Below are 25,686 nucleotides of genomic sequence, written 5' to 3'. Positions count from 1 at the left end.
GCACGCAGGTCTGGGTTAGGAACACGTGTGCACGTACGGTGCTGGAAGCTGAGGAGAGGGCGGAAGTAGGAAGAGAATGATGTGTATGGGCAGAGTTGGAGCAGGAAGAACTGTGTGTAGTCTGTCTTCTCACTATGGCTATAGTGCCGCTGCTTGTCAATGTGGCCGGTTCTGTACTGGGCGGCCTGGCCACGGCCGCCCTCATCCCTGCCTTCAAGCAACACTTCATCTCCGCTAAGCTGTATGGGGTGGACATGAACAAATCCAGCAGAGAGCCCGTGTAAGTCTATGGGATGCCTGTATACACTGACAGCCAGCACCGAGTATACAAGGACTGGGGATCTCCCGTCACTGCACTCCACTAATAGACTGGCACAGTACAGCTCTTATTATAAGTATTCTGATAGGAGATACATGGAGGTGTCGGCACTTCTAACATTCTACTTCATGGTTAGAACTTATTAGAGCTAGAATTACACTCATGGGGCTAGATTCAGCAATGATTTACGGCGGCGTATCTATATACGCCGCGTAAATTCAAAGCTGCGCCGGCGTATCTTCTTTCTGTATTCAGAAAGCAAGATACGCCGACATTAGCCTAAGATACGACTGGCATAAGTCTCTTACGCCGTCGTATCTTAGGGTGCATTCTCACGCTGGCCGCTAGGTGGCGCTTCCGTTGTTTTTCGGCGGAGAGTATGCAAAATACCTAGATAGCGCCGATTCACAAACGTACGTGCGCCCGGCGTTCGTTTTTTACGTCGTTTGCGTAAGGCTTTTTCGGCGTAACGTTGTGCCTGCTTCTGTGAGGCGCACTCGATGTTAAGTATGGACGTCGTTCCCGCTTTGATTTTTGAATTTTTTGCGTAAGTCGTTCGCGAATAGGGCTGGACGTCCTTGCGACGTCATTTGGAGCAATGCACACTGGGATATGTACACGGACGGCGCATGCGCTGTTCGTACAAAACGTCAATCACGTCAGGTCAACATACATTAACATAAAACACGCCCCCCCCTTACACATTTGAATTACGCCGGCCCAATTTACGCTACGCCGCCGCAACTTACGGAGCAAGTGCTTTGTGAATACTGCACTTGCTCCTGTAAGTTGCGGCGGCGTAGCGTAAATACGATACGCTGCGCCGCCGTTAGATTGCGCGCCCCTACCTGAATCTAGCCCATGGTATATAACCCCTTGGTAACCGACAATGAAACGAATCCTAACACCTGAATCTGGCCTTTCATTTGGTGGTAAATGGTAATGGATATCACTAGATTAAAATTAGAAGTGGTTGTGAAGGCTGAATTTTATGCATGAAGTTTGAAGATCCTTCAGTGTGCAGCTCCCCCTCTCAGCCCCCCAATACCAACATAAGCCCCATCTACATCCTGAGGCTCTCCCCCCTGATTGGCTGAGATACAGGAGACATTGGCTCTCACTGCTGTCAATCACAGCCAGTGGGGGGCAGGGCTGAGCGTGCGCTCTGTGTGTCTTATGGATGCATGTGGCGGCTCGGGAGTGATCACGCACTATTGCCCCCACAGCAAGCGGGTTGAGTGGGGGAGGGGCCCAGAGTGCCAGCGGGGACCCCAGAAGAGGCTGCTATGTGCAAAACCACTGCGCAGAGCAGGTAAGTATGACATGGTTGTTTTGTTGTTGTTGTTTTTTTGTTTGTGTTTTAAATACAAATTTTTCCTTTTACAATCACTTTAAGCTGTATATTTCTTGCTATTACCATAATCTACCACAAAAGAACAACCTAAAATAAATTCTTCAGCTGCTGACAATTGCAGCGATGCCACATATAGAAACAATAGTGCACATTTTGTTTTTTTTATCCTGCCTAAAACACACTGACACTATATAAAAATAAATAATAATTCTGCCTAAAATACATCTCTAACCTTTGACTCTGACCATGACCTTTTCACCCTAAGCTTAGCACTGACCCTGACTTGGATCAAACCCTGACCTAGTTATTTTTCTTATTCCTTATGTATTTATTTTTACATGCCCTGCTTTGTTTTCACTTTTTTCTTCTCTGGCAAAGTACAGCTGTATCATACAATGTATCTTTTTTTTTTTTTTTTTTTCTCCAGTCAAGTGGAGAAAACAAACGCATGACTGGGCTGTACAGTGGCAATCGGCCAATTGGAGGCTATCCCAGCAATCAGGTGATCAGGAATAAGGATGAGCTCTGGCGTGTTCGCATAGTACACGTGCAGAGCCCGCCAGGAAGTGTGCACGGCGCTGTGCTAATCACAGCCAGGGAGACATTGTCCCGATGCTCGGCTGCAGGGATCGTGAAATGTCTCCCGGGCTGTGATTAGCGCAGCGCCGTGCACAATTCCTGGCGGGCTCTGCACGTGTCATATGCGAACACGCCAGAGCTCATCCTTAAACAGGAACTGGGCCTCTGGGTATTCGATATTTTGTGCAGGATCCGGGACTCTTGATGAGAGCTCAGTCTCTCTGTTCTGAGAACAGCTACTCAGATATGCAGACCCAATTCTGTGAGGCTGCAGTGTACAGTCAGCAAGAAGGGGTTCTTTCTCCTCTCTCCTCGCCACCCCTCTGAAAAGTGTTCCATGATGAATTGCTTTTAAGAAGGTGGTTGACCATAGCTGGGGTGATATGTCCTCTTCTCACTGCCAGTTTTAACCCTGTAAGCCCACGCCACAATCGTGTGCATTGCATGCAGGTTTCATTCACTTGAATGGGTCTTGATCAGCAGTAAGGATGAGCCCTGGCGTGTTCGCACAGTACACGTGCAGAGCCCGCCAGGAAGTCGACACCCGCACTGCGCTAATCACAGCCAGGGAGACATTGTGCGATGTTCGGCTGCAGAGATCGGGTAATGTCTGCCTGGCTGTGATTAGCGCGGGTGCGGACTTCCTGGCGGGCTCTGCAGGTGTACTGTGCGAACACGCCAGAGCTCATCCTTAATCAGCAGCAGCACTGTCCACTGAAGGCAACTGGGTAGAAGTTTTGCTGTGGCCATTGGGAATAGCTTTGCTGCCATGATGAGTATAACCCCCCCCTGTGGCAGCTATGTTGGATCAAGGGGGGGGGGGGGGTTGTAATACCATCATTGAACCATCTATTTTTACAGAAGCCCCCTTCCTGCCACAAGTGTATATTAGACCTTAGGGCAGGGAGATCTCAATGATGTTGGGTAGAGTTATGGATCTTTTAAAGAGCATGATGGAAGCTTTTAAGCATTTTTGCTGCTAGAGCCGTTTTTATATGTTTAAAAAATGTATTTTAGATCTGAAGATTTCCTAAAACATCCAGAACATTATATATTTGAAAGCCGAGAACCTGGAGAATAAAATGTTGGTAGTTCCGTTTCAATTGTTTGTTGCACAATATTAGCACAATGGTTTATCAAGGGCAAAACTTCAGTAAACAATACACTAAAGGTAATCTTAATGCACACAAACACAATATATTACGCAATTTCTGGATAAACTATGAAAAGTTTAGGTTGTACCAAGGAGATAAATACGCAACATGTCAAGTCTTAAAGCCCAACTCCAGCTTTACTATCACTTTTAAAAAAAAAAGTTTTAATTTTTTTTGGGCCAAGCTGGCGCAAATTAACCATTTATTTTACTAATAAATGCGGTTGTTGTCTGTGCTGTATAAACTGTGTGTAGTATTAGCTAGGGGTGCACATCTCCACTGGTCTCAAGATTTGATTATCCTGATGCATCACGATTACTGTGGCAGAGGGATGGTGGGATCAGGGGCAGAGGGGTGATGATAGTGGAGGGGTGAGATCAGTGACACTGGCACTCACCAGCTCTCGGTGTCAGTCGATTCCCCCCCGCCCCCCCCGTCCAGTGCCTCCAGTGAAGCTTCTCCTGATGTCGGGTCTCCTCAAGCTCCTCCCCCATGCACTGTACTGGCTGTCAGCTCGTCAGCTGACATCCTGCTTCAGTGAAGGGGAGGGAGCTTTATCCACTATACAGGCTCTGCATCTGTGATTCTCCTGGAGAGGCACAGAGCACTGCACGGAGCGAAGGATGACGTCATCAGAGATTGATTCGGCCCGACATACAATATCCTAAACGTCTGAATCGTGATGCTGCGATTTTATTTAACACCCCTAGTATTGGCTGCATACAGTGCTTTGTTTCAGCAGTGGTAAGGGAATTTCATATCCCTTTTCCGAAAGAAAATCGTGCTGCTCAGTCATTTACAGAAAGCTTTGTATTTTTTTAAATTAATACAAAGCTTCCTCTGATTACCTGAGGTGGAGAGGCAGATAAATTACATCATGTTTTAACCCTGGCCAATCAGAGCAAGCCCTGTATTCATTAAAAAAAAATTCAAGGCTTCATGTAAATGGCAGAGCACTGCTCGGCTCAACTCAGTTTTGTTCATCGGATGGAACGGGAAGTCTCCATATTGCTGCTAGAACACATCTGAGGCTACATACTGTTTATACAGTGACCACAATTCTTCGTGAAGGAAATGGCTTGTTTGGGCCAGCTTGGCCCGACTAAAATAACACAAAACCTGGAGTTTGAATGTAATTGTTTTGAATAAACAGGTTGCGAATTAACTTCTCTCAGCACTGAGAAAAAAAAAACATTGCTTTTTATTTTATTTTTTCTTTATTACCTTTTAATCAAGACTTGAGTAGCATGTTTACTAGGTGCTACATTGCCGTAGCAGTTTTCAACTTGAAGCTTTCCGGATTGGTGACTTCTTGGATGCATACTTGGACTTCCCCTGGAAGAAAGGGGGTCAGCTTGTAAAGATATTCCAGGCACTGGACCCTGCATTAGGTGCTCACCTAGGCACATAGTGTAATAAAATAAGTTAGCCACAGGGTATTGTCCAGGGCTGTGGTCCATCTGTCGGTGTAACCTTGACCCTGAAGGTCCCTTACAGTTATGATTTTATTTCCCCTCAAATTCAAGTCTGCCTTTAATGTTAGAATAGAAGTAAACCCTCATTAAAAAGAACCCATCAATCTCTCTAGCTCCACTTGAATCATTCATGTGCTTTAATAATAAATCACCCATTTGCCCCAAACATGTTCTTTAGCAGTACTTGGATGCCTTTTAGTCTTTTTCTATGCTTCCCCAAATTCTGTTTGGAGAGTGTATGGCAACACCCTAAACAGCCATGTTTTTGCCCAGGAGTGTATCTAGAACAGAGCTGTCAACAATCGCTGGCCTTGAGGGAGGAGCAGGGGATGGGTTGGCACATGGGCTTTGGTTGGCACACAGACTAATTTAGTGCTGCAGCACATGACCCCAACTGGGATTGTGCACATTAGGGAGGCTACACTGGGGCTCCAGGGAGACTCTGAATGGCAGAATTGGCACCCTATAGGGGGAAGTGAAGAAGACATCAGTTTGGATGGAAGATTCTGCTGAAAAGAACGCATCAGCAATATGAGAAGTGTGGGAATGATGCTTTTTGGGGTTTGGTGGTTTAATGATAGTTTGATTTTTCATTGTTTTGTATCCCCTGCAATAAACTAGTTTGTATGTTTTTTATGTTTTTACAGCCCAGAGTCTCAAGGAGTGATTAGCGGGGCAGTGTTTCTGCTGATCCTTTTCTTCTTCATTCCTGTTCCTTTCTTGAGCTGTTTCATTGAAGAGCAGTGTAGAGAATTCCCACACCATGAGGTAATGGTTTTGTTCTACCTTGTTCTCCTCTTTCCATTAGATCTTATTGACTATTAAACTTCATTACAAACTACTTTGTATGTTAAAGGGGATATATGGTGCAAAGCAACCAATCCCAGAATTGATTATCGCTGCTCACAGAAAATTAGAGTTAATTTACAGTTACTGACTATGCATTGTAATGCTTTATTGAATCAGCTTGTATGCGTGGATCTGCTTGAGCTCTGTTAAACACCTAAAGGTCAATCAACGTTAGATGAAACATAAAACCAGAGGGTGCAGCAAAAACATGCATTTATAAAGGCTTTACTATTGTCTGACATGTTTTTGAGCTGTAGAGATTGACCTCTGCTGTGTATGAGAGCATTGGATGCTTACCCCCCTAGTTACAGGTAGAGCTCTATAATTGGCCAAATTCTGGTCCCCACTGATTGCAGAGCTCTAGCTGTTGTAGCATCAGACAATACAGACATGATGGAATAGCCTTGTACCCTGGTTCACACTGCTGCGTTTTGACATGTCAAATCGGTGGCATTTGCCAGCAATGACACCATCCTAATCGGTGCGAAGCTGCATCTGTGGCACTGCACCGATTTCAAAAAGTAGTTTATGTACTACTTTTTGCGATTTCGGCACGCAATTTACATTGAAACCTGCACAGATGTCTCTGTAATCACGGCTGAAATCGGGACTGCCAGCGGGAGTGAAACCGTGCGAGTTCAGCTGAACTCGCACCGCTTCACTCCCGCAGCCCAGTGTGAACCTGGGCTTAATGTGAGTTTTGTATATTGAGATTTTATCTTACTTTTTGCATCGTCTCACTTTTTCTATTTCAATGTTTTACTTCTAGTTTGTTGCTCTTATTGGCTCATTACTTGCCATTTGCTGTATGATCTTTCTGGGTTTTGCGGATGATGTCTTGAACTTGCGATGGCGACACAAGTTGCTGCTGCCCACTGCAGCCTCACTGCCACTTCTTATGGTGTACTTTATTACATTTGGCAATACTACCATTGTAGTACCCAAGCCATTCAGACCTCTTCTGGGGCTTCATGTGGATCTCGGTGAGTTGGCTTTATACTTGTTTAGTAGTGTTTTGGCAATACAAGAGATGACATTCATGGACTCTGCACCAAAATAGGACAGTGTACTGATCCTGACAGTGTTCTAACATCCAATTCTTAGATTTTAAAGCTAATTAAAATGATAATGTTGCACTAGTGAAATGTGAGGCCACTGAATATGCATATTTGTTTGTGGAAGCTTCCATATGTGAATCCCCCACAAACATTGTTTTACTGTGGCGTGCAAAACACAACCCAAAAACTCCACCCGGTACAGGAAAAAATGTGCACACACATAAAGAGTGAAACACAAAAAACTGCGACGGGTGCCATCGTCAAATGGTCCTCAAAAGAGGACCCAGCTCTGATTCCCCGGGGCGTTAGGCTCCTGACAGGAAAAAGAGTAACAGTGGTCCATACAGCCGTAGCCATATGGACCCATCTTGGTCCAAGCAGCCGAAGCCACAAGGACCCAACATCCTCGGAGGGACTGCCGAAACAGAACCCTCCTCGGTGAGGCTCCCCCGAAGGGAGACCCCATGAGAGCAGGCGAACTAAGCCAGAAGGCCATGTCCACCAACTCCCAAGACTTTCAGAGGCAGGCCCGAGGACCAGCACCCTACTCGCCACACTAAAAGTGCAAGCACCAAACAAAAAAAGTGACAAAACAAGACAAACACGGGGTAAAATAAAAAAGGAAAGTGGGGAAAAGGAAGATGGGAGAGTGAGGTAAAGTGACCAACGTGCAATACGTTGGCCGGCCCTCCGGCCAGGAAACAAAAATTCCACTGGTCCTAGCCAAAAGGCCCGGCCCTAGCGGCAGGTGTCAAAAAGGTGTATGTGGAGATTAGTGACCAAAAAGGTGCCACACATTGAGTGCCCCTCACAAACTCAGTGCAATGTATGGCACCCCTGGACTGCCACTCCAGGGGCACTATCTCCACAGGCCTTTCAACATTGTTTTACTTGTATCATAAATAAGAAAAAAAATGCATTTGCCACTCACCCGAAGCTGCCACCAATGTTGGTGGGGTTTGTTACACCAAACATTCCATATGTAGTAAACCCACAAATAAGAATAATATAGCAGACTAATGAGCACACTAATTTATCGAATACACCAGGGATATACAATTAGCGGACCTCCAGCTGTTAAAGAACTACAAGTTCCATGAGGCATAGCAAGACTCTGACGGCCTGTAAGTATGACACCCAGAAGCAGAGGCATGGTTTGCAACAGCTGGAGGTCCACTAATTGCATTTCCCTGGAATACACTTTATTAATCGCCACCTCCTGCCCAGCCTATTATAATATTACGGCCGGGCAGAGTACCATTATTCCAGGAGGACACCATATGACATCCTTCTACTCGTGCCCCCTAGGGGCTGTGCAGCAGCACGATCTGTGATGGAAGACAGAAAAACCTAAGATCCTAAACTGTTCTGCAGTTACCCCATTTTATTGCACAATTATACAGGAAAATGGCAAACAATTGTGTGTGTGTGTGTGTGTGTGTGTATATATATATATATATATATATATATATATATATATATATATATATATATATATATATATATATATAATGTGTTGTATAAATGATCCTCTAACGATCCTATCTTATTACTTGATAGGGAATCTTTAATCCACAACAAAATGACTAAAATAAAGGGGTATTGACCACCCCACTTGTCCTCTAGAAACACAGCACTTCATCTGTATTCTGGCACACAGTCTTCACGTGCCTGTAAAAAGCTGATACTGTATCATTTATAGTGAAAGATGTTTCCTTATTCTAGCTGATACAATGTAAAAACAGCAAAAGCAGAGATTTCTGATGGATGAAGTGCCTTCCACCCTTACAGACAGACCAACAGTAATGAACCCACTTCAGAGGACCAGGAATGCACACAAGATTAATCCATTCCCTCACATATACAGCGGGTAAAATAAGTACAGGCCATGATGGTTAAGTGAAACACTTTGTGTTTTCTTTGAAACAATTGTACCTGCTAATTCCAGCTCTTTCTGAAGCTCTCCACAAGTGGTTATTGGACAACTGTTCTGATAATTTTTTTCACTCCTCTGTCAGAAATGGAGAGCACCTGGTTGTGGCTGGTTTATGGTGAAATTATGTTCTTTCCACTTCCGGATTATGACCCCAACAGTGTTCACTAGAACATTCAGAAGTTTAGAAATCCTTCTGTAACTAATGTTATCAGTATGTTTTGCAACAATAATGTTGCAAAGGACTTGCGAGAACTCTTTACTTTTACCCATCATGAGATGTCTCTCGTGTGACACCTTGGTAATGAGACACCTTTTTATAGGCCACCACCTGATAATTTGCACTGACAAGGGGCAGGATTGCTTTCTAATTACTTATAGGTTTTAGCTGGTGTATTTCCATGCCTTTTTGCACTTCCCTTTCTACATGTGTTCAATTCCTTTTCCCTGTGTCATTCCATTTTAATACACAACTTTTATTTCTGAAATTATTTTTGGTTTCTTTGTATGTATGGATTGTATGGGTTTTTACCGATGTGGTGAAAATTTCTTGTCAATGGCACCTTTTCTGAATCTATTTACCTAGAAAAATGGTGACGTGTTCAGTACTTATTTTACCCGCTGTATATGCCAATAATAATCGTGCATCATTGTGTACTGTCGCTCCTCTTTGTGTCAATCAGTTTCCAATGAAAATGAACACTTTTGCGCTCTACGAGATCAAATGTGATTCAAACTTCAGTGCAAATCACATGCAGGCTCGGTTCACATCTATGCGAATTGAATGCATGTTTCCCTGCATCCAATTTGCATAGCAGGAGAATGGGACTGGCTATCTATGGAGCCGGTTCAACAATCTCCGCAGCTAGTGGTGCAGTGTGCAGGAAAAAACGCATGCTTTTTTTGGTGCCTTTCAGGTTCGATTTCAGCCCACAGTTTGGGCTGAAATCGGACCTGAAACGGTGAACCAGTACGCACCGGACCCCTGCTGTGCAACAGATGCGGCAACAGTGTGAACCGAGCCGCAATGTCCCTGCAATGTAATTTCAGCCATACAGATAGTATGGCTAATATCGCGTCGCATTCGGACCAAACTCGCACAGGACCCTTTTTTTTTTGGTCCGCACCAGAATCGAATCGCATAGATGTTCACATTGAAGTAGGCACGGCTCATGGCGTGTGCCTTAGCCACAAGGATATGTGTGTATATGAAGTTGATCTGCCAGCATACACTCTCCTGCCTGATCTCATGTTATCCGATGGCAACTGGATAGAGAAAATTATTTTAGAGTACAGTTATATTTTCGTGTGGGGCTGTAGCATGTCGTGTCATTTGATAAAATGATTTAGGTTTGATTTGACATTAAATCTTGATAATTTTTATTTTATTTTTTTCCTACAGGGATTCTTTACTATGTTTACATGGGTATGCTAGCTGTCTTCTGTACCAATGCAATCAACATTCTGGCAGGAATCAATGGTCTTGAAGCTGGCCAATCTTTAATTATAGCTGGCTCTATCATTGTGTTTAACATTGCAGAGCTCAGTGGTGAGTAAGTGGTGTTTGTGAATATCAAATATATATCTGATGCATGAACTTGTTCCCTGTTGTTGCTTAAAGGCTGAATATTTTTTATTTAAATGTTTTATTTATTTTTTTGCTTGGTATATAATAATAAAATATATATATTTTTTTTTGTAGTGATTTTTGCAGGCTTAAATGTTTTCTATTACTTACAGATATTTTGATCTTGTCTCTAATAGGTGACTGCCATGACGATCATCTCTTTTCACTTTACTTTCTTATTCCATTTTTCTTCACCACCCTGGGATTACTGTACCATAACTGGTAAGATTTAATTCTGAAATTGCATATCAAGAATTGTGTTTATCGCATTTACATTTTTTACAGTCTTGTTTTAATTTGCATTAATCCAGTGATTTGCAGACATCTGGTACTGTACAAAGGTTTTAGGCAGGTGTGGAGAAGTGCTATAAAGTAAGCCTACTTCATAAAAATATATATTCATCAATTTACAAAAGTTAGTGAACATAACAAAAAAAATTGATTAAATCAATATTTGGTGTGACTACTCTTTAGTTTCAAACCAGCACCAATTCTTTTACATGCACACAGTGTTTAAAAGAAGGAATTTAGCAGGTAGGTAGTTCCAAACATCTTGGAAAACTAACCACAGATCTTCTGTGGATGTAGGCTGCCTCAAATCCTTCTGTCTCTTTTTTTTTTTTTTAATCCCAGACAGACTCAATGATGTTGAGATCAGGGCTCTGTGGGGGCCAAACCATTACTTCCAGGACTCCTTGTTCTTATTTACACTGAAGTTAGTTCTTAACGATATTGGCTGTATGTTTTGGGTCATTGTCCTACTGCAGAATACATTTGGAGTCATTCACACTCCCTGATGGTATGGCATGATGAAATTATTTCTCGGCATTAGGATACTATTGATTGGGCAACATTGAGGACCATAGATGCAGTGGTCGTCCAAAGAAATTTAATGCAGCAGATGAAGGACATGCTTAATTCCCTTCAACATCAGAAGATATCCAGCAGTGCCATCCGCACAGAACTGGCACCAGTGGGACTTGTGTACACTAGAGGTCGACCGATATGGGTTTTTCTATGGCCGATGCCTTTATTCAGAAATCATGGCGGCCGATATATAATGCCGATTTTTGCGGCCGATTTATTTTTATTTTTTGCTAGGCGTAGGTGGTGGTGCGTTGTGGAGAGGGATGGGTGGTGGTGCGTTGTGGCGAGGGCTGGGTGGTGGTGCGTTGTGGCGAGGGCTGGGTGGTGGTGCGTTGTGGAGAGGGCTGGGTGGTGGTGCGTTGTGGAGAGGGCTGGGTGGTGGTGCGTTGTGGAGAGGGCTGGGTGGTGGTGCGTTGTGGAGAGGGCTGGGTGGTGGTGCGTTGTGGTAATGAAAATAATTGATATGCAGTGCATTGTGAAAATGAATGAGGATGAGAGTTACATTGTGAAGAGGATCTCCACAATGTAACTCTGATATACACCCAGAGTCACCCTCATCCATTTTCTCAATGCCAGCCTCAGCCAGGTTTCACTTTTAAGGGGGGCACAGTGCATGCTGATGAGCTAACCAGCCAATCATTGAGTACAACTTAGTGTAATACAAGCAGCCAGCAGGCTCCGCCTCAGCAGGGAAGGAAGACCGAGCTATTGCTGGCCACGATTTCCTGCTTGGGGGAGTTACTAAGTCAGGCGGCAGTTGTAATAAGCCAATGATTGTTTCTCCCTAATACAGCACGCTGAGGGAGGGGGCGGGCGGTGCGATGCCAGTGAAATCTCTCCGTCCCTTCTGTAGTGGCCGTGTGGGAGCGGGGGCACTGGTCAGTACTGCAGGGCAGGCGGCCATGCGGGCCAGATATTGTTGTAGCCGCGAATCGGCTGATTTTTTTTTTCACAATAATCGGCCGATGACGATTTCACAAAAAGAAAATGCCAAATATCGGCCGACCGATATCGGTTTACCTCTAGTGTACACCCATCTACTGTGCAGAGAAGTCTGGCCAGAAGTGGTCTTCCTGCAAGAATTGCGGCCAAAAAGCCATATCTTCAATGTGGCATCAAGGCTAAGAGACTCGAATGTGAACAAAAACATAGGAACTGAGGTGCACAAAAATGACAGCAAGTGCTCTGGACTGATGAGTCAAAAGAGAGTGGTACAATGAGTGTCTGCAGGCAACAGTGAAGCATGGTGGAGGTGTCCGTGCACATTTGGGGCTGCATTTTTGCAAACAGAGTTGGAGATTTGGTCAGGATCAATGGTGTCCTCATTGCTGAGAAATACAGGCAGATACTTGTCTATCATGCAATACCATCAGGGAGGTGTGCGATTGGTCCCAAATTTAATCAACAGCAGGAAAATGACCCCAAACATACAGCCAATCTCATAAAGTGGTTGTAAAGGCAGAAGATTTTTTTTTTTATCTTAATGTATTCTATGCATTAAGATAAAAAGCCTTCTTTGTGCAGCAGCCCCCCTAATTCTTACCTGAGCCCCATCTCGATCCAGCGATGTTGCATGAGAGACTCGGCTGTTCAGGACTCTCCCTCCTCATTGACCGAGACAGCAGCGAAGTGCCAGTGGCTCCCGCTGCTGTCAATGAGGAGAGAGGGGACGGGGGCCATGCCACGGCTCCGTATCTGAATGGACGCACAGAGCTGCAGCTCGGCTCAGGTGCCCCCATAGCAAGCTACTTTCTGTGGGGGCACTCAAGGGAGGGTGGGTCCAGGAGCGACGAAGAGGAACCCTGAGAAAGGGAGGATCTTGGCTGCTCTGTGCAAAACCACCGCACAGAGCAGGTAAGTATAACATGTTTTTATCATTTTGACACAAAAAAGAAAACGGGACTTTAGTATCACATTAAGAATTATCTTCAGTGTAAATAAGAACAAGAAATTCTGGAAGTGGTGGTTTGGCCTCCACAGAGCCCCGATTTCAACATCGTCGAGTCTGTCTGGGATTACATAAAGAGACAGAAGGGTTTGAGTCGGCCTACATCCACAGAGGAATTATGATTAGTTCTCCAAGATCTTCTCCGAGTGTGCAAGTGTACCTAGAAGAACTGATGCTGTTTTGAAGGCAAAGGGTCACACCACATTTTTATTTGGATTTCTCTTCTATTCATTTACTTTCCATTTTGTCAATTGATAAAAATAAACTTTAACACTTCTATGTCTGAAAGCATTCTCAACCACTTCCCACCCGCCCGACGAGTTTTTACGGCCACAATGTGGCTCTAAAATGCAGGGAGGCCGTCTATATACGGCCTCCAGCCACTGGGGGGCGCGAGCGCACGCCCGCCACGTCACTCGGGTGCCGATGCGCGTGCCTGGCGGCCGCGATATCTGCCAGGCACCCGCGATCGGCAGTCACAGAGATGGGGACATGGATCTCTGTGTGTAAACACAGAGATCCACGTCCTGTCAGGGAGAGGATACCAATGGTGTGTCCCTTGTATACAGGGATAACCATCGGTCCCCTCCCCCCACAGTAAGAATCACCTAGCAGGGCACACATTAACCCCTTACTCGCCCCCTAGTGTTAACCCCTTCCTTGCCAGTCACATTTATACAGTAATCAGTGCATATTTATAGCACTGTTCTCTGTATAAATGTGAATGGTCCCAATGTGCCAAAAGTGTCCGCCGTAATATCGCAGTCCTGACAAAAATCACAAATCGCCACCATCACTAGTAAAAAAATAAAATAATAAAAAAATGTCATTCTATGCTCTGTTTTGTAGGCGCTATAACGTTTGCGCCAACCAATCACTATACGCTTATTGCGATTTTTATTTTTACCAAGAATATGTAGAAGAATTTATATCGGCCTAAAATATATATATATATATTTTTTTTTTAATTGGATATTTATTATAGCAAAAAGTAAAACCTTTTTTTTTTTTTTTTCCTATTTTTGTTTATATCGCAAAAAATAAAAAACGCAGAGATGATCAAATACCACTAAAAGAAAGCTCTATTTGTGGGGAAAAAAGGACGTCAATTTTGTTTAGGAGCCACGTCGCACGACCGCGCAATTGTCATTCAAAGCATGACTGTGCTGAAAGCTGAAATTTCTCCTGGGCAGGAAGGGGGTATATGTGCCCAGTAAGCAAGTGGTTGATTTACAACCTTTTTTTTCACACCTGCCCAAAACTTTTGCACAGTATTGTATATCTAAATATTTTCACTTTTTAAAGAAAGTACCCACCACAGGCAACTGTATGTTGCATGATAAAGTAGCTCAGTCACCTCCCAGTGTCTGCTTGCACAGATTTGCTGTAAATTACCCTACTTACCTATAAATTGACAAGTTGTACAAAAAGTGTTGGGGATATGAAAGTTGTCCATAGGTGTCAATACTTTAAATCACAGACCTGGAACAAATATGCTGTAAATTAGTGTAAGCTTGACAGCCAGACAACAGTAGAGGTTGGCAATGGAAGCCTTTTCTTATTACGTAGTCACTTTAAACCCCAGGAACTATATGAATATTAGGGGCGAGGGAGGGCTGCAGTGAAAAAGGCTACTTGCCAACTGATATATAGTAAACCCCTTTTTTGCTCTGTTTACTTCCCTATTGGCTACATAGTGTGGTGGATGGCCTTAATGACCAATGGGAAGTTGCAAGTGAGCAAACTGGGGCTAATTACACATTGATAAAGAGATCTCTTGCATTGCCTCCTCTGTGTTTTAAGGTAATTTGGGGTGCTTTGCTGCAAAACTTGCTGTGTCATAACATTCAGCCAGATTTTTTCTGTTGTAACAACCACAGGTTTTCTTTTACATGTTGACATACAATCTTTTGCTAATTTGGGAGGTGGTTAAGCCACTTTCACATCTTCATGCCATCCCCTCTGTGTTCTAATCCTGTGTGATATATATATATATATATATATATATATCTATATCTATATCTATATCTATATCTAATATTATACCTAATTTCACAGTTATTCTCATCGATCACGTGATCGATGGCTTTCTCCTCTCCCCATCTGACAGATGCAGCGGGCGGGGCTGAGATTCCCCCGCTGATGTCACTCGGGAGAGGAGGAGAGGGAGCCAGACAATCATGTGATCACTGAGAAGAGCTGTGAAATTAGGTATAGCAGGCCCTTTTATAGTAGAAGGGGGAACAAAATCGCTCTCACAGGGGCACACAGGATTAGAACACAGAGGGGATGGTATGAAGATGTGAAAGTTATTTGAGCAGCAAGAGTTGCGGGGGTGGGCTCTGTCACGAGCTGACAGGCAGGGAGGGGGGGCGGGGGAGAGTACAGAGGAGACAGGAGGGCTGCAGATGACTGAGGCACGTAAACTGACCAGTGTCAGGGCTCAGCAGCCATGATACACTGTAGTCTGTTTACAAAGGGGAGGGTATAGCTAAGCAAGATCACCCAGGTGTTACAGGGGGCCAAATGACACAGCACAAGCACTGTGATGTATAAAATGCTTTAAAGGAACAAGATCCCTTTTGTTAACAAAACGCTTTAAGGTTTCTTTATAATCTGTTCTTTCAATTGCTATCCATTTTTACATTTTCTAAATACATTTTCTTTTGTTCTTTTTCATAGGTACCCTTCCAGGGTTTTTGTTGGTGATACTTTTTGTTATTTTGCTGGTATGACCTTTGCTGTTGTTGGCATTGTTGGGCACTTCAGTAAAACTATGTTGCTTTTCTTCATTCCACAAGTCCTAAATTTCCTCTATTCTCTGCCACAGTTGCTGCACATAATCCCATGTCCACGGCATCGGCTTCCAAGGTATTGCATTGATTCTGATGATTCTGATTCTGATGTGATTTTATGTGTCTGCACACATTGGTTGTTTTACAGCATCACAAACAAAAATTCCATTGTTGTATAATGCTTATGACAAATTGACACTAACTGGCCTGTTCATTTTTTTGCAGGTTTGATCCTCCTACAGGAAAGCTTACTATGAGTTACTCCAAATTCAAATCAAAAGATCTATCAGCAATTGGAGCATTAGTTGTAAAGGTGACTTAAAATTCATGAATCACATAACCTATCTATACAGGCTATTTGTTAATATTTTAGTACGAGTATGCAGATTATAAATTACTTTACTGGCTTCATTGTTTTTCTAGGTTTGTTTCTCTGACTTTTAAATTCATAGATTGTCAGCCCTCATTCACACCGGTGCGATTTGTCATGCAACTTGACAGTTCCAAATCGCATGACAAGTCGAACCCCATTGACAGCAATGAACTGTTCAAATTGCCGCTCATGTTGCAGCGGCTTTGAGAAAGGTTCCTGCATTACTAATTTCAGATTTCATTGCAACTTGCTTAGACTTCTGTGAAATTAAGTTTCAAGCCGCAATGAAATCGGAGGTACGCACTGATCTGCGGCTTTGAAATCACACTGGAGTAGAGCAATTGCAAAGCCATACTGATGTGAACCAGATAATATATATTTAAAAAAAAAAAAAAAAAAAAAACCCTAGGCTCTGTAACACTAAGGGGGTTATTAATGAAAGGCAAATCCACTTTACACTACAAGTGCAAAGTGCACTTGAAATTGCACTGAAAGTGAATTTGAAAGTGCAGTCGCTGTAAATCTGAGGGGTAAATCTGAAATGAGGGGAAGCTCTGCTGATTTTTTCATCCAATTTTGTGCAAGCTAAAATACTGTTTTTTTTTTTTGTTTTTTGTTTTTTTATTGTTCTTGCATGTTAACCTCGGATCTACAGCGACTGCACTTCCAAGTGCAATTTCAAGTGCACTTTGCACTTGTAGTGCAAAGTTGATTTGCCTTTCGTAAACAACCCCCTAAGTCTATAAGGAAGGTTTACTGACATCTATGCTTTATCCATTCTCCACTGTGTAGAAGTTTTCAGTAAACTAGCCGATTTCCTGAGTACCCACCCAAGTTTACAGACAGCTTCACCTCCTACCTTTTCTGTATAGGCCTGCACTCTCCCCAAGGTGCTGGTCCTTTACTGGGTGCAAAGGAGTCATGCAAGATCACCTTTAAATCGGAGGTCCCGCGAAAAAATACTGCAGCTGCTGACTTTTAATAAATGGACACTTGCCTGTCCAGCGAGCCCACAATGTCGGCAGCAGAAGACGAGCAATCTCTCGTTTCTCTGCTGCCCCCGCCGCCATCCTCGGTGAGGGAATTGGGAAGTGAAGCCTTGCGGCTTCACTGTCTGGTTTCCTACTGCGCATGTGGGAGTATTGTGGCGCGTTCCCAGTGGACCTCGCTGTCTCCTGGGACCAGTGTGTTTCCCAGAAGGAAGCAGGGGGAGTGGAGTGACCCCGTGGGTGTATTATACAGGTATCTGCACCTCCCTTTCCCTGAAAGGTGCCAAATGTGACACCTGAAGAGGGGAGAGTTCCGAAAAGCGGAAGTTCCATTTTTGGGTGGAACTCCGCTTTAAGTAAAAATGTTAGGGATTATTTGAAATTAGATATGTGGCTTGTCATTGTTTTTTATATAAAGATCTTCTTTTATTTTTTTTTTTTTTTGTACTGTGATGTCACTATTTAGGTTGCTGAATCTCTTCATGTGATTGATGTCAAACGATATATAAGTGATGAGGAATTTATGGAAATAAATAATATGACCCTAATAAACTTTGTCCTGAAACTGATTGGACCAACTTCTGAGAAGAGCCTAACAATAGTTTTACTCTTCATTCAGGTAATGCATACAAAACTGTTTTTATAGCAGTGCTCCTCTGCACAAAAGTTACACATCTCCCTTGATGGCAGTTCTTGGTATATCTCGAAAAGCACATTTTTCACTGAATTGTGTTCATTTCGGTGTGAAATATTCTGATCCTGTAATACCAGTGGACTGCATATGTTATTTATATTTGAAAATTCTCTAACCTCTTTAATAAAAATTCTAATAATATAAAGATTACATTGCTCACTCAACTGGAATATGTTAAAACCATAGGTATGCTCAGCCCATTGCATTAGGGCGTGCACCCCAAAGCTGAAACACACACGTGTATACAGTAAAACCTTGGTTTGCAAGCATAATTCGTTCCAGAAACATGCTTGTAATCCAAAGCACTTGTATATCAAAGCATTTTTTTTACAGGGTATAAAAGAGAAGAGAGGCACCTCCTAAGTGTAGCAATACGTTGCTAAATGTTGTACCTTCATTAAATGTAACCATATTGCTACACTTAGGCTCCTCTCTTCTTTGTTTTTTTTTATACTTAGTTGTGACATGACGCTACTCTTATATTAAGACATCGCTTGTATATCAAGGCAAAATGTATTAAAACATTTTGCTTGTCTTGTAAAACGCTCTCAAACCAAGGTTTTACTGTATATGGCCCTGGCACATTGATCTCCCGCTGGCACACAGAGCGATAATGCTAATACACACTAGGTGATTAGGGTGTGCCCAGAGATGGTCAAAACATTGCTTGTTTTAGATTTTTGGGTTTAAAGAGATGGCCCCCTGCATTTAGAATGCCTTTAAAGGCTTGTTTACATTTGCAGCAGTTCACTTGAATGGTTGAAATTTGGCAGCCATTCTTCCCCCCCGAATGCTACAAAGGGGTATTATTTTTTGACCACAGCTGCTAAGCATAGTAGCCACAGCATGTGTACAACCCCATCCAGCTGCTTTGCTATGTTTTTGGAGGATGATAAAGCCACAGCTCAACCTTACTTTTACAGCCCCTAGTGCAAATGTGCATGAGCCCTAATTGTTTAGGAAAAGCTGTAGTAAGAAAGTATATAGAGGCTGCGTATAAGGTGCATACTTGAACTAAAAAATGTGGTCTGACGGCAAAAGGTTTACTGTCATCACAATGTAAGATAGGACTGCTCTAGTCCTTCTTCAATCAATGGTATAGAAAAACTTCTGTCCTCCCAGTTTTTTGTGCCCCTTTTACCCAGACAGTGGAAATCTGTATCAGGAAAGAGGCATCCCTAGAATTAAATCTTATTACGCAGTACGACTACGTTACATTTTAATATATAAAAGAATTATAAAAACTTGATACTGGCCCTGGTAGTTTATAACACAAGTGCTGAACATTGTCTCATCCTACAACTACCTTGGCGAATGATTTGGAAGAAAACCAATCGCTTTATGGGATTTATAATTGTTCTTAAAAGAGCAGTGTTTAACAAATGGTTATTCTATATGTATTGCTCTGTATTTCATATTTAGATTTTTAGTGGCAACTAAATATATGAATGAAGCTCTCAGTGGCAATGTAAAGCAAAGCTCTAAATGTTATCACCATATTTAGAGAGTCTGGTCTGTAAAATCGTATTCATTTTTTGCCTCTTCAGAATTCTGTATACCCTGTTCTTAATCCGACTCCCTTCTGACTTTGCCATATCTAAATGTCTTTCTTTGGAACCTCTCTGGTCCAAGTCAAATGAGGGTCTTCTAGCCCCAAGCTGAAGTTTTACATACAGGGAAAGTGGTCTCCTAGCTTGCTACAGCCTGTATGATATTTTAGAATTGTCTTTTTCACTTCATTACATAATACCTTTTTTCTTGACGTTTTAGGTCCTAGGAAGTTGTTGTGCCTTTCTAATCCGATATCAGTTGGTTCGCCTTTTCTATGATGTCTGACATTCACCATGCACTGAATTTTACTGATTCTGCTGTGAAGTTTAAACCACCCTGAGAAACACCATTCTGATCAATTTGCTGACACAAGTTCATCACTGATAATGGTGTAATAGGAGCATGCATGTCTGAGAAACGTCCAAAACTGCAAATGTTATGAACTGGGGACTTGCCTGTTTCTGTACTGTTGCTCTAAAGTGTGACGCTTTTAAGACGATCAGTGGTTGGAGGGGTACTGCTGCTGAGATCCATCTGTACTGAAGGAAGAAAAAGGAAGAAAATGAAGTTTATTTCTGAAGAAATATGCAAACTTTATTTTTTTTACATTGTTTTACATGCTGGTCTGGTATGGTTTCATTTATCATTATAGGAACCTATTGTATGTTACATGAGCACATATTTTAATATATTTTTTAAATGTCATTATTTAAGCTGATTCTGTGTTTTTTTTTTCTTTTTTTTGCATACGTTGCTATAATGTTTTTTTTTATGGAAACAATAAACCACTGTTATGCTGCACTTCTAAGCAGGAAGCATACCCTGTATATATTTGGGAAATACTATAGATGTGGTATATGTGTGTAATTATATATATATATATATATATATATATATATATATATATATATATATATATATATATATATATATATATATATATATATATATATATATATATATTATAATCTCACTTTAATGAGATGTTCTGGAGTGTAGACCACAATTATACAGCCTTCATTTCTTTTAGAAACTGAAGACTCTTCTTCCTGGTTACTAGGTGCAGAATTCATATAGACGGTCTCAACCTACTATGAGTGCATTCATAGTGTGCTGTTCTGAGAGCAGGGTATCACTAATTATCTTTTAGCGTTTTAAATTTTGGAAATTTGCCATCTTGTTTACCCTCTCTGTGTTCGAGCCAAAATCGGAACATTTATAATATATTTGTTTTCATCAAAAGGGAGCCTGGTGGTGGCAGTTTTCAGCACACGTTTTTACCCTTTCGTCTTCCAGGACAGCCCTGTAGATGTAGCTCCTCCCTCCGGGACAGGAAACACAATCACCCCCAATCATAAAAGGCGGTCCTCCAGGTCCTCTCCTCAGTTTTTTGTGTTTCCTGCCGGACGGGAGGAGATACAATCAGGGAACGTGTTTTTGTTTTTTATGTGAGAGAACCTACCTCAGCCTTCAGCACTCCTCTGGCCCTAGGGGTAGAGAGCGTAGCTGGAGTCTCCTCCGCCGTGAGCTCGGCGAGAGTCGGACCCCGTTGACGGTGGGATCCGTTCCCTGTGGTGATCCGGGTGGCGTGGCCGCGAGGGTGAGAGACGCCATCGATTCGGCGCGCCGCTTCCGGTATTCGTTGAGGGGGCGGGTTCCATGCGTTCCAAAGAGAGGAAGGAGTATTCTCGGCGGAAGCGCGTCATCAGGGGGCGCCCGGAAGTATCGTTCCTACTTCAAAAAAGGGCGCGGAGGAGACTCGAAGGACCCGGCGCTGGTGTTTGTTCAGGGAGACTGAAAACGATTACACAGGACCATGGAGGCAGCAGCGGCTATTTCCGATCCTGGTCCAGCAGGCACCGGTACCTCTCAGGTAAGGCCTGGTGACGGCACATGGCTTACTCTGATAGGTAGGGGATTTTTACCCCAGATACCCCCCCCCTAGGTGGTGAACCTGTTTGGTGGAGGTTTTTTCTTTTGCACCTTCTAGGAACCTTGTCACAGTGGTGAATGAAGGTTTAGCTGGTTGTAATGTGGTCAAACTGTGTTGTTTATTTTAACAGGTCAAGGCCCATGATAAGAACCAGCCTCCTAGGAAGAAATGTGCAGTGTGTGGGACAAAGCTAAGTTCTAATTGGGATAAGCCTTTATGTCCTGACTGTGTTAATAGCTTGGTTAAAGAAAGTTCGTTAACCACTTGTAACCAAATGTTATCATCTTTTAAAGATGAGATGGCATCCACATTTCAGTCGTTTAAGGGACTGATTGATAGGATGCAGGTTCCAGCCCCGTCCCTAACTAGGGCCTCTAGTACTCCTTCCTTACAAATTCAGGAGGAAGAGGAGGAAATTAGAGACAGAACTCCCAGATCAGTTGTTTCCTCTCAGGCAGGTTCAGCATCTGAATCAGAGGGAGAGGAGGATTCCTCCAGGGCGGCCAGATACAAATTGTCATTGGATGATGTGGGGGATCTCCTGAATGCCATCTATGACACTTTAGATATCCAGGAGGAACAGGTTCAGCTCTCACGGCATGACCTCATGTATCAGGGGAATGCGACCAGAACCAAAGTTTTTCCGGTTCATAAGTCTTTGATTGATATGATTCTGCGAGAGTGGGAACAACCTGAAAGAAGACCCTTTTTTTCAGGCAGCCTCAAACGTAGCTTTCCATTCGAATCAGATGTGTCTCATCCTTGGAACAAGGTTCCTAGACTGGATGCCCCTTTAGCCAAGGTCTCCAGGAGGACAGATTTGGCATTTGATGACCTAGGTTCCCTTAGGGACCCAATGGACAAAAGGGGGGACCTACTTTTGAAAAGAGCTTGGGACGCCTCTGCGATCAGTTTAAAACCAGCTCTATCGGCTACTTGTGTAGCAAGAAACTTAGAGTGTTGGCTCACCCAGTTACAGGCACACATCTTGGCCGGTACCTCTAGACAAGAGCTTTTAAAATCTTTTCCACTCTTGTTCAAGGCAGTGGGTTTTCTAGCCGACGCCTCAGAGGAGTCAGTAAAGTTGGCTGCCAGGTCAGCAGCCTTGGTCAATGCAGCCAGAAGATCAGTATGGCTAAAAACTTGGACGGGAGATGCCGCCTCAAAATTAAAATTGTGTGGTCTTCCGTTTTCAGGAGATCACCTTTTTGGACCCGGCCTCCAAGAGGCTTTAGAACGTACTCAGGACAGGAAGAAGGCCTTTCCTGAGAAAAAGAAAAAAGCCGAAGGAAAGAGTTTTTTTCGTGGCTTCAGGGGTTCAAACTTTTGGCAAAACCAGAAAAAGGAAGGCCAACCCAAGAAGCATTGGGCAGGCCACAAGGGGCGTGGTAGAGGAGGAATCCTGTTTAATCCTCCTCAACCCCCCCCAAAACCGCAATGACTCCTGTGTCCCCGTGGGAGGAAGGTTGGGGCAGTTCCTCCCACAATGGACCAAGGCAACCTCAAGCCCGTTCATTCTAAATTTAATAGAGAACGGATACAAACTGGAGTTTGCGTCACTGCCTCAATGGAACTTCAGGGTGACTCATCCACCCAGAGAAAAGGCAAAAGCAGAAGCTCTAATGCTGTCGCTAGGAGAATTAGTCGATCAGAGAGTTCTAATTCCGGTACCCCTGGAGGAGCAGGGACAGGGAGTATATTCCCATGTCTTCATAGTAAAGAAACCATCAGGGAAGTTCAGGATGATCCTGAACCTTCGGCCCCTGAACAGGTTTGTAAAGTACAAAAGGTTCAGGATGGAGTCGATCTTTACAGTTGCAAGATGTCTGTTCCCGGGGTGTTACATGGCGACCCTGGATCTCAGGGATGCTTATCTGCACATCCCTATACATCCAGATTACCAGAAATTTCTCAGGGTAGCAGTGAGGGCAACTTTAGGGATTCAACACTTCCAGTTCCAAGCTCTGCCCTTTGGTCTATCCTCGTCTCCGAGAATTTTTACCAAGGTTCTGGCAGAAGCTCTTGCCCCTCTCAGAGATCAAGCTATCACGGTAATCCCATATCTGGACGATCTGCTGTTTGTAGCCAGATCGGCTCAACAGTTAGGGAAGGATTTACTGGTGGCACAGGAATATCTCTCCTCACTCGGGTGGATAATCAACCGGGACAAATCCCAGTTGGTGCCATCCCAGGAAGTGGTTTACCTGGGGTACAGGATATCTTCGGTAAGGAGAAAAATGTATCTCCCCGAGGAAAAGGTTATCAAAGTAAGTCAGGCTGTTGCCCAACTACAGTCCAATCAGTGGATTTCAATCAGAGAGGTAATGAGAGTCCTGGGGTTCATGACATCCTGCTTCCCTGCAGTTCCTTGGGCAAGACATCATCAACGCCCATTACAGGAACTTATGCTCCGTCTCTGGAGCGGCCAAAGTCAAGATTTAGAGTCACTGATTCCAATCTCAGCCAAAGTAAAAAGGAAGTTGTGGTGGTGGCGAAGACATCACAACCTGAGCAAGGGTCTAGACTGGTCCTTCCCGGTGGAAGTAATAGTGACTACGGACGCAAGTGCCTGGGGCTGGGGAGCCCATCTAGGGGAAGCAGTAGCCCAGGGAGCATGGTCTCCAGTGGAGGCAAGTCGTTCCTCCAACCAAAGAGAACTGTTGGCAATTCTAAGAACCATAGAGTCATTTCAGGGAAAGTTGGTAGGACATCACCTGCAAGTTCGTTCGGACAACGCAGCGGCTGTTGCGTACCTGAACAAACAGGGGGGGACAAGAAGTCCGGCTTTGCAAGAAATATCCAACAAAATCCTCTCCTGGGCGGAGACCAACTTGTTTTCGCTGACAGCAGTTCACCTAAAGGGTACTCAAAACTCTCTGGCAGATTATTTAAGTCGCCAGCCAGTGAAACAGGACGAATGGTCCCTGAACGAAGAAGTATTTGCTCAGATAACACAAAGGTGGGGTCTTCCGGAAATAGATCTTTTTGCCTCAGAAAAGAACAGGAAAGTAACCCAGTTCTTCTCAATAGATCCCAGAGATCAGGCCTTAAGGATAGACGCATTTTCCAATCCCTGGAGGTTCAACATTTGCTACGCCTTCCCCCCAGTAAGGATGATAGCAGCAGTGCTCCAGAAATTTCGGTTGGAGGCGACAGACTTGATTTTGATCGCGCCCTGGTGGCCAAAGAGGCCTTGGTTCGCAATCCTGAAGGAACTATGCATTTTTCCTCCATTTCCCCTTCCAGTCCGGAAGGATCTGATCTCGCAGGGTCCGATCCTACACCCGCAGATAGACAGATTGAGTCTAACTGCGTGGTATCTGAGGAAGAGTTATTGAGAGCAGAGGGTTTCTCAGAGAAAGTAATAAACACCCTATTACAGTGCAGAAAGCCAGTTACAAGAGCAATCTATGCAAAATTTTGGAAGAGATTTTGTTCCTGGATGAGAGAACAAGAGTTAGATCATCCAGGTATTCCAGCTATTCTGGATTTTTTGCAGGCTGGGGTAGATCTGGGTCTCTCCCCTAGCACTCTAAAGGTACAGGTAGCAGCCCTGAGTGTCTTCTTGCAGTGTTCCCTTCAGCAGAATTCATACGTTAGGAGTTTTTTCAAAGCCTTATCAAGATCTAGGCCAGTGAGGGTCTCGACCTGTCCTTCTTGGGATCTTTCATTGGTGCTCAGAGCACTCTCAGGCAAACCTTTTGAACCTCTGGAGAAATCCATCCTGAAATGGGTCACACTTAAAACGGTCCTCTTGGTGGCAGTGACCTCAGCCAGACGGGTGAGTGAGCTACAGGCTCTTTCAATCTTGGAGCCTTTTTTGTTGATTTTTGATGATAGGATTATTTTGAAAACAGACCCCAGTTTTCTTCCTAAAGTTGTGTCCAAGTTCCATAGGACACAGGACATTGTCCTTCCTTCTTTTTGTTCCACCTCAGACTCAGAGGGAGCACCCCAAAACTTACTAGATGTGAGGAGGTGCCTTTTAGTTTACTTAGAAGCTTCCAAAGAGTTTAGGAAGAGTGATTCCCTTTTTGTTAATTTTTCAGGTAGTAAGAAGGGTCATAAGGCATCAAAATCCTCTATTGCCAGATGGATCAGAATGGCAATAGAGAAGGCTTATGAGTTAGAGGGCCTACAAGCCCCATTTGTTAAAGCACACTCGACTAGAGCAGTTTCGAGTTCATG

General features: G+C 43.6%; 1 protein-coding gene across 1 annotated transcript; it reads left to right on the top strand.

Annotated features, from left to right (window-relative positions):
* DPAGT1 (dolichyl-phosphate N-acetylglucosaminephosphotransferase 1) lies at positions 1–20,283 on the top strand. Its single transcript, XM_040325500.1, has 9 exons — positions 1–280; positions 5,529–5,649; positions 6,500–6,713; positions 10,124–10,270; positions 10,486–10,570; positions 15,846–16,034; positions 16,184–16,271; positions 17,787–17,939; positions 19,785–20,283. The coding sequence occupies exons 1-9, from the start codon at positions 135–137 to the stop codon at positions 19,848–19,850; spliced, it is 1,209 nt and encodes a 402-aa protein (XP_040181434.1). The 5' UTR covers positions 1–134; the 3' UTR covers positions 19,851–20,283.
* Positions 20,284–25,686: the final 5,403 nt, after the last annotated feature.

This window comes from Rana temporaria, chromosome 10 (genome assembly GCF_905171775.1).
Source record: "Rana temporaria chromosome 10, aRanTem1.1, whole genome shotgun sequence".
Taxonomy (NCBI): Eukaryota; Metazoa; Chordata; class Amphibia; order Anura; family Ranidae; genus Rana; species Rana temporaria.
Note: the sequence above shows the minus strand (reverse complement) of the source record. Positions and strands in the feature narration are given on the sequence as shown.